This window comes from Littorina saxatilis, linkage group LG2 (genome assembly GCF_037325665.1).
Source record: "Littorina saxatilis isolate snail1 linkage group LG2, US_GU_Lsax_2.0, whole genome shotgun sequence".
NCBI classification, from domain to species: Eukaryota; Metazoa; Mollusca; class Gastropoda; order Littorinimorpha; family Littorinidae; genus Littorina; species Littorina saxatilis.
Genome location: NC_090246.1, coordinates 11,687,175 through 11,697,353, shown reverse-complemented (window position 1 = coordinate 11,697,353; position 10,179 = coordinate 11,687,175). Strand labels below are relative to the sequence as shown.

The following is a 10,179-nucleotide window of genomic DNA, read 5'->3' as shown; positions in this document are numbered from 1 at the left end:
GTGTCTGTGCATGCGTGTGTGCGTTGAGAAGATTAGGTGGAGTGGGGGGGTGGGTGGGAGGACAGCATGTCTTTTGTGTGGCGATTAGTGTAGATGATGTGCCTTTTCTAAACATTCAATCTTCATGGGTACTTGTTTGTTAAGTATTCTTTTTCTGAAGATATATTTTTTATGATTTTCAGTGCATGTTTTTATCGCATGCTCGCTTCCACAGTACAGAGTATTCAGCAATCAGAAGGACAACATAAATGTGGAGACAAACATTTTAAAGTAGAGATTCATTCAATTCAATTACTCTGGTGGCAAATGTATTCATTCCATTTCTCAGTAAGTGTTTTTGCTGTGTAGATGCTGTGGCCTTTTTACCATGTTTTACAGAAATGATAACAGACTGAGTCATGATTCTTTTGATTTGGATTCTTGTAGTTTTTTGACATTGTGTATGTTTGTTTTCAGGTGGAGACGATGGTTGTGTCGCTGTTCTGCACGTCGGAGCATGGAGTGCTGATTCAGGACAGCTACTCCACTCCACCTGACTACAGCACGTTCATTGGCATCGAGGTTCCTTACCACTACTTCATCAGAAAGGTACACCCTCTTTTTGCGATTGTCGAAATTACGTTGTTTTTACAGGTATTTACTTAAGTAGTTGTGAAAAGTAGCAACAATTGTTTCACATGCCTAAATGAATTAATCTGTATTGTTATTGACATTTTGTTGACACAAAGTACAGTCTCATCCTGTCTATGATGACCAGCCAAGGGAAGAACCAAAAGTGATTGTTATTGACAGGTGATTGCTTTCCAAAGGTAAATTGTATTGGACAAACATTTTCTGGGATCCTTTGGGGTATTTTTTGCGGGCAGGTGGTTGTTATGACCAGACTTCAGCTTCAGACAGACAGAGAAATGTTCTTGCATCCACTCCATGCATGCAGCAACAACCCAATGAAATTGACTTGTGTCTACATTGAATTTCTTGGCAAAAGCCTATGTTACATTTTATGTAAGCCACAGTTACTTGTATTAGCCATGTCTACTTATGCCATCAAACTGGCTATTCCATATTTTCTCAAAAGTTTGGTAAGAGCCAGTTTCCGCCACACCTGTGCCCTGCCCCAACCCTCGTACGCTGTCAAAAACTTGATCTGAAAACAAAAATTTGTTTGAAGAAATCTTAGATTATTTAGAGATGAACTTTACAGTCGGTGAATTTTACAAGTGTATCGACAGCTTACTGAAGGTCCACGAAAAACACGTCTTCTCGCGCTGCGTTCAAGACGGAAAAGGAAGTTGGGAGGTTTGACTCCCTTGAATTATCGTAGGTTTGACTTTCTACAGAAAAGCGACCAAATTATCTTTTCCGATTGTCTTATGGAGGTCTCAGCTGAACCAGGTCATAACCAAATTTAAGTAAAGACTTAAATTGTTTTATTGAAAGGTGGTTGCCAATGCCTGAGCATGTTCAACTTTATACCCCCCGCGGGTTAGGGGGAGTCCCATATTGGTTGGGACGAGAAAGAATTTACCCGATGCTAATTAACCAGCATGTCATAAGAGGCGACTAACAGGTTCTGTTCTCCTTTTACCCTTGTTAAGTGTTTCTTGTATAGAATATAGTCAATGTTTGTAAAGATTTTAGTCAAGCAGTATGTAAGAAATGTTACGTCCTTTGTGCTGGAGACTTGCATTCTCCCAGTGGGGTCATATATTGTACTACGTTGCAAGCCCCTGGAGCGATTTTTTGATTAGTGCTTTTGTGAACAAGAAACAATTAACAAGTGGCTCTATCCCATCTCCCCCCTTTCCCCTATCCCATCTCCCCCCTTCCCCCGTCGCGATATAACCTTGAATGGTTGAAAACAACGTTAAACACCAAATAAAGAAAGAAAGAAAGAAAGTTCAACTTTATGTGTTTAAGATATGAATGTGATAGGCATTTTTCAGTTGGTCTACAAACCATTGTTTCTGATGCCTACCTAAAACAGTTTGTATTTTCACTGGAAGTTTGAAAAAAATACTCCATAGGTGGCAACCTATAAGGTAGACGATCTGATTATAATATTGTTGGTGGTAGCTGTCCTATTAAAGCTACCACTGAACAGATGTGCTCTATGATAGTTGGGTTGAAAGATGTTGATTTGCTCTGGCAGGTTCTTTATCATGGGCTTTATCATGGGCTGACGGCGAGAGCACAGGTTCCTACAGTTATGAGTTTTTGTTTAACATTTGTTGCTGTTTTTGAAAAAAAAATTTCTCTCCATTTTTTAGTTGATGCTTTTAAGTTAAAATGGATGTTTATTACGCAGAAGTTGCTTTGCAGTAAAGAATGGTTTCAATGCTATTTAAATTTGTTTTGTTTTTTAAAAGAGATAAATTACATTTTGTATCTCCTGAGCTGTGCTTGAAAACACTGGCTGCAAGAGTAGCTGCCTTGCTATTTGTGATTACATTCTGTGTTTTAACAGTTTCCTTTTAATTTCGTTGAAGAAAATGGTATTGCGACCCTTATGTTATGAGTTACCTTACTGTAAATTGAGCCTACTGTTATGTTGTGTTGCTTTAGTCACATTCAAAACAACAACGCTGATGTAGCAGAAGTACTTTATTACACCCCCGGTATAGGGGTGTGTATAGGTTTCGGTCGATGTGTTTGTTTGTGTGTTTGTTTGTGTGTTTGTTTGTGTGTTTGTGTGTTTGTGTTCGCATATAGATCTCAAGAATGAACGGACCGATCGTCACCAAACTTGGTGAACAGGTTCTATACATTCCTGAGACGGTCCTTACAAAAATTGGGACCAGTCAAACACACGGTTAGGGAGTTATTGGTGCATTAAGATTCTACAAGGACTTAGAGAGAAACATATTCATGGTCAAAGGGAAATAACCTTCTCAGTTGGTGGCAGTGAGAATGGGTGCAGTGAGAATGGTTATTTCCCTTTGAGAAATTTCTTGTTTGTCTTGCCGTCAACCAGTATGAAGCGGATCTAAAAGGTCACATGATGTAAGGAAGGGTTTGAGCAAGGAACAAACTGTCATGAAGCATTGAGTCTTCTTCTTCTTCTTCTTTGTTCATGGGCTAGACTCCCACGTTCACTCGTGTTTTTAGTGGATTTTTACGTGTATGACCGTTTTTACCCCGCCATTCAGGCAGCATACGCCGATTTCGGGGGAGGCATGCTGGGTATTTTCGTGTTTCCATAACCCACCGAACTCTGACATGGATTACAGGATCTTTTCCGTGCGCACTTGGTCTTGTGCTTGCGTGTACACACGAAGGGGGTTAAGTCACTAGCAGGTCTGCACATAAGTTGACCTGGGAGATCAGAAAAATCTCCACTCTTAACCCACCAGGCGGCAGCGACCGGGATTCGAACTCACGACCTCCCGATTAGGAGGCCGACGTCTTACCACCACGCCACTGCGCCCGTCGAAGCATTGAGTCACATTGAAGACTTCCATAATTCTGAACAAGTCGCGTACGGCGAAAATACAACATTTAGTCAAGCTCAGTCGAACCATAGACCAAATAGCCTGGACCGCCAACTCGTCACGTGACCCTTCGAGGTTACGACTCTCGACTTTCAGGGGCGCGTGACGTCCGGTTTGAAAGGCCAGCGATTCGAAGACAGTGAAAAGAAAGCACGCTCCAGTTATTTGTGACAATGGGAGGTGACAATGAAATGGATTTTCCAAAACTCCAAACTAAACTTAACAAAACTCATCGAAAAACATGTTCCATGTGCACTTTTGCTGAGTTTATTTTAGCATTTTCAGAACTTACCTCGGCAACTTCGTCTATGGTTACAATCGACACCGGATATGACATCCCCCTGATTTCTGAAAGGCCATGTAAGCGTAAGTTCCTAAATGCGAGTGGCGCTACCTCGTAATAGAGAGAAAGAGCGGAGAGAGAGCTAGTTGGCGGTCCAGGATAAATGGTCTATGGTCGAACTCACAGAATGAAACTGAACCAACTGCATTTTTTCCGCAATCCGTATACTCATAGCATCGTCTGTCCACCGCTCGTTCTGAATGTGTTTTTAATCCAAACATATCATATCTATATGTTTTTGGAATCAAGAACTGACAAGGAATAAGATGAAATTGTTTTTAAATCAATTTCGGAAATTTAATTTTAATCATAATTTTTATGATTTTAATTTTCAAAGCTTGTTTTTAATCCGAATATAACATATTTGTATGTTTTTGGAATCAGAAAATGATGAAGAATAAAATGAACGTAATTTTGAATCGTTTTATACGAAAAAAAATTTTAATTACAATTTTCAAATTTTTAATGACCAAAGTCATCAATTAATTTTTAAGCCTCCAAGCTGAAATGCAATACCAAAGTCTGGCCTTCGTCGAAGATTGCTTGGCCAAAATGTCAATCAATTTGATTGAAAAATGAGGGTGTGACAGTGCCGCCTCAACTTTTACAAAAATCCGGATATGACGTCATCAAAGACATTTATCCAAAAAAATGAAAAAAAATTTCTGGGGATATCATACCCAGGAACTCTCATGTAAAATTTCATAAAGATCGGTCCATTAGTTTCGTCTGAATCACTCTACACACACACACACACACGCACAGACAGACACACACACACACACACACAGACAGACACACATACACCACGAACCTCGTCTTGATTCCCCCTCGATGTTAAAACATTTAGTCAAAACTTGACTAAATGTAAAATAATGAAGTCTTAAGAGAGACAGTCTTAAAACAAAGTTAACTTGAAGAACATAATGGAGAAATAAAATGTGAACAAAAAAGGTAGTAACATTGAGAAATGTTGAAAAACATACTTGTAACAGGTATCTTACTAAGTGTCAGACCCCTGGAACCTATGATGTCCAATGGATTTGGATAGATTCTGGTAATCTTGACACATTCCTGTATCTGGATAAGAGTTATAATAATAGCAATTCTTTTGAATCTAGTTTTTAATGTACATGACAAATGTTCCATCACAGAATGAAAACCTGGCTCCAGAAGACGGGAACCAGGAAAGCACCGGTGGTGAAAGCATCGTCAACCCAGAGACAGGCGCCATTTCTTACCCCAAGCTGGTGGCCCGTAAGATTATGCGCGACTTCGTGGGTCTGGAATCCAGCGACAAATCTACGCGTGATGCCATGCTGAACTTCAGTTTTCATCTCACCACGGGCAACATGGACGAGGCATTTAAGTCCATCAAGCTTATTAAAAGGTGTGTGTGTGTGTGTGTGTGTGTGTGTGTGTGTGTGTGTCTGTGTGTGTGTCTGTGTGTGTGTGTTCATGCATCACAAATGATGTGTTGTGTGCATTTCTTTGTACATTATTTGACAATATGGAAGTTTTATAGTTGGGAATAGAGGACTCTAAGTGAATCAATTAACATTGCTATCAAGTTTAACACTTTCGCGACGGGAGGTGACTAAATTAGTAACAGCGCTGACACGCCCATGGACGTGATGTGACTATTTGAGTAACAGACATACACGGTACACGACTCTAAATTGCTTCCCGGTTTTTGAAGCTTGCAATAAATTGAGTTGTTTCCCTTGATACACGTGACTTGCTCTTCCGCCATGTGCAAATTAGAGAAGATTTGCGTGGTTTTTTCGAACAAAAAAAAATGAATCGAAGGCGAGCCTTGTCACGGGAGGAGATTCTCCGGATGTTGGATCTTGAGGATCCTGTAGATCATGATTCCGACGTGTTGTTTTCGCCTCAAGAAAGCGATAATAGCAGTGATATTGAGGAAGAAACAGTCCTGTTGTTGCTAGTATGAGTCGGCAAACTACACGTGGTAGGGTGGTACTGCATGGATCTTAGAATCGTGTAGTTTGGAAGGGGGCGTGGCAGCACTGATAACAATGGATGGCTGGAGCCTCCTAATCCTTTTGGAAATGTTCATAGGTGTACAGTTGGGACTTTGTTGTGAAAATGTGACTTATATTCAATATGGATTACCTAGACATCATTTGGTGAGTGTCACAGTTTTGTTTCATTTGAGTCAGGATGCTGTGAGTGAATGCGGGATTTGCTTGTTTTTTTCTTTGTACTGTCTCCTTATTTCTGTGTAGAATGTTAACAATATTTCAGCTAATTCATATGTTTTACACCTTGTTTGGTTATAACATTATTTATAATACTTTCTGTTAAAAAATAACTTTTAAAAAAGCAGTGGAAAAGAAAACACACACAAAAAAACGTAAAAAAACACAAATTATCCCCCTTTCACCCCCCCTTTGCTAAAACAAATTGCGTGACAAACTTATAAATAGCACGACTGAACTGGGCATCCATTTTTTAATTAGTACACAAAATGTGGTGGTGATTGGACTTAATTCAAGCTTGCTAGACAGATTTCTTTACAGTTACTGTTTTTTGGGAAGTTTCTTGGTGGCAAGCTTGGGCAGGCAGGACGTTAACGCCGTGGCAATGCTAGTCACAGTAGTGTTAAAGAAGAAAGGAGAAATCTCAAGTGAATGTTTCAGCACTTCTTGCTCATTTTTTTCTCAACAGTGTCCTGCCTATCAGGTTATACACATTGTTTTTGTTGCAGGTTCAGTTGCTTCAGTTGGTTGCAATTTTTTAACTTTATTTTAAAGTTAACTTTTTGATGCTGCTTTGGTTTTTCTTGCTGGTTTGACTTTTGTTGAAATTGTGTTTTTGCTTATTTCAGACTGTTGTCTGAATTCTTTTTGTAGTATTTTATTTTTATTTTTGATCATGTCATGACATAATTTTAGAGGAAATTTGAGACTGTTGTCTGAATTCTTTTTGTAGTATTTTTTTTATTTTTTATCATGTCATGACATAATTTTAGTGGAAATTTGAGACTGTTGTCTGAATTCTTTTTGTAGTATTTTTAAAAATTTTTTTTATCATGTCACCTGACATAATTTTGGAGGAAACTAAAGTAAGTAATGAAAAGTGTATCGCTAAGAAGGGGGTGGGGGAGTTGGGCTTGGCTTGGTTGGTCTCTAACACATGTGGTTCTGATTAAAGACCCCTCCATTTTACAACAGATTTTTCTGGACATTTTGAAGGTTGCAACTGGAAGGTTTTGCTGCAGTTGTGGATTCTTCTAAATCATATTTATTGATGGATCTAGTTAAGTGAGCTACATGTTTAGCCATCTCTGTTAGCTTTGGCAGAGTATTATCAGGTTGCAGACAACAGAACAGAACGTGTTTTGCCTGCATGCCAACGGTGTGCCATCCAAATGAGCAATATTATTAATAATAATAATAATAATGGTGATTTCTATAGCGCTTTCGAACACACAAAGCGCTTTACAAAAGCAATAACAACATCATTACCAGAATGACGCCATTGACGGAATAGAACACAATCATAAACACTTTACAACTTTTTGACGTGAAAGCTCTCCTGTGGTGTTTGTTAATTCCTTAAATCCTGTTTACTTCAGCCATGAAAGCTCTTCTGTAGCGTTCATTAATTGTTGAAATCATGTTTTCTTCAGCGAGTCTGTGTGGGAGAACATGGCCAAGATGTGTGTGAAGAACCGGCGTCTAGACGTGGCCAGTGTGTGTCTGGGCAACATGGGGCACGCTCGCGGAGCCAAGGCGCTGAGGGAGGCCTTGAAGGAACCGGAGCTGGACGCTCGGGTGGCCGTACTGGCCATACAGCTGGGCCTCTATGTAAGTACATTGACAGCTAGGCCTCCATGTAAGTACATCGACAGCTGGGCCTCTATATGTAAGTACATCGACAGCTGGGCCTCAATGTAAGTACATCAACAGCTGGGCCTCCATGTAAGTACATCGACAGTTGGGCCTCTATGTAAGTACATTGACAGCTGGGCCTCTATGTAAGTACATTGACAGCTAGGCCTCTATGTAAGTACATTGACAGCTAGGCCTCTATGTAAGTACATTGACAGCTAGGCCTCTATGTAAGTACATTGACAGCTAGGCCTCTATGTAAGTACATCGACAGTTGGGCCTCTATGTTAGTACATTGACAGCTAGGCCTCTATGTAAGTACATTGACAGTTGGGCCTCTATGTAAGTACATTGACATCTGGGCCACTATGTAAGTACATTGACAGCTGGGTCACTATGTAAGTACATTGACAGATCTTCGGCTTCTTCTTCGTTCATGGGCTGAAACACAATTACTCATGCTTTTACACAAGTGGGTTTTTACGTGTATGACCGTTTTTACCCCGCCATTCAGGCAGCCATATGCCGCTTTCATGGGGCGAATTGACAGATCAAGTCCTGAGCAGTTACGGTCACTTCGTTTTTCCTAGTTGATAAATTTCCCTGCCTCCCGCTTGCTGAGAACTTCATGTGGTCATCTCAGGCTTTGCAGCTTTCAGTCTCGACTTTTACCAAACCTTTTAACTTTTTGTTACCATTGAAAAAGTAAAGATATTGGGGCAGCTTTGGTGCTTGTGTGTGTGCATGCATGTGTGCGGGCATCCAACTGTGGGTGGGAGAGATGGTTACAGGAAGGGGATAAGAGAAGTAGAGGTGTATATTTAAAAGTCCCAACAAGAATAATATTCTAAATCTAAATGACTGTGGGTGTGAAAAACAAAAGAAATCGGTACTCACCAACACAAGGACAGCACAGAAAAGACAGGGTCAAGAAAAATAGTATCCCCCGCGGGTTAGGGGGAAGGATTTACCCCTCCCTGGTCCCCCCGCGGGTTAGGGGGAAGAATTTACCCGATGCTCCCCAGCATGTCGTAAGAGGCGACTAACGGATTCTGTTTCTCTTTTTACCCTTGTTAAGTGTTTCTTGTATAGAATATAGTCAATTTTTGTACAGATTTTGGTCAAGCAGTATGTAAGAAATGTTAAGTCCTTTGTACTGGAAACTTGCATTCTCCCAGTAAGGTAATACATTGTACTATGTTGCAAGCCCCTGGAGCAAATTTTTGATTAGTGCTTTTGTGAACAAGAAACAATTGACAAGTGGCTCTATCCCATCTCCCCCACCCTTTCTCCGTCGCGATATAACCTTCTAGGTTGAAAACGACGTTAAACACCAAATAAAGAAAGAAAGAAAGAAAAATAATGTAATGTGATTGTGCTGTGCAGGAGGATGGTGAGAGACTGTTGAAGAACTGCAAGCGATACGACCTGCTCAACGAGTACTACCAGTCTCGAGGGCAGTGGGGAAAGGTGAGGACCAACAGCACTTATTTCCTGCAATCTTACATACAGTGGTAGTACAGTGGAACCCCCCTTTTAAGACCTTTAAACATTTGAGAAAATCAGGTCTTAAAAAGGAGGGAGTCTTAAAATGGAGGTAAATTTACTGACGTTACGAACAGAAAGTCTGAGAAAAAAAGGTCTTAAAAAGGAGGGAGTCTTAAATTGGGGGATCTTAAAAGGGGGGTTCCACTGTACCTGTGTTGACAGGCCCCCTCTGTTGAGAGGACACTTCTCAGTAAAGAATGTATTCAGGGTTTTGCTCTATAAACTTTAAGAAATTAAAGGGACACCTGAAATGTAGGAAATAGGGGAACTCCGGAAATAACTCTTGTGGGTTTGTGTGCTGTGAAAGAGGGAATACTCTTGCTTTTAGTGAGGCAAGCTTTCTACACGTATTCCTTGGCCACGCGTTTCAGACACACCCCTCGCTACGTGCACATAAGCAGTCTGCTTGTTGACGTTCTTAATGTTGTTATTGTTTGTTGTTGTATCAAAGAACATGAATAAAACACGCTTAAAACACCCCTCACTAGCTGACTTGCCTATAATGTCACGAGGGAAATGTAACTTTCCCATGGGACATTAGGCCAAAAAAAAATAGGTCTGTTTACGGTAACCCGACCGACCCTAGTTTTTAGGCCCGACCCTAATCTTTTTTTTGGATTGTCTGAAAAAAAACCAAAAACGCATCCAAAATAGAGCTGTTTGCGCTCAAACAGCAGATGACAGAAGGGAGGTAAGCTCAAAGTACTGTTTATAGTTATGTTGGGCAAAAACAGGGATTGATGAGAAGAAATGAACTGTGAAACATCATAGAGAGGGGAGAAGAAAAAAAAAGGGAAAAAGAAAAATGGAAAAAAAAAAGGAAAAAAAAAGGCGCCGACCTACCGACCCTATTTTTTCACCCTATGTTACCGTAAACAGACCTTTTTTTTTTTGGCCTTACAGGTCAGTCACTAGCGAGGGGGTATGTCTGGTACATGTG

At 40.4% G+C, this 10,179-nt stretch overlaps 1 protein-coding gene across 1 annotated transcript in view; it reads left to right on the top strand.

Annotated features, from left to right (window-relative positions):
- LOC138958199 (intraflagellar transport protein 140 homolog) overlaps window positions 1-10,179 on the top strand; it is a 38,768-nt gene that overhangs the window by 13,508 nt on the left and 15,081 nt on the right. The window contains exons 16-19 of the mRNA XM_070329288.1: window positions 457-588; window positions 4,989-5,224; window positions 7,490-7,667; window positions 9,078-9,161. Of these exons, the coding sequence (XP_070185389.1) occupies window positions 457-588; window positions 4,989-5,224; window positions 7,490-7,667; window positions 9,078-9,161 (630 nt within the window). The remainder of the gene's footprint in view (window positions 1-456; window positions 589-4,988; window positions 5,225-7,489; window positions 7,668-9,077; window positions 9,162-10,179) is intronic.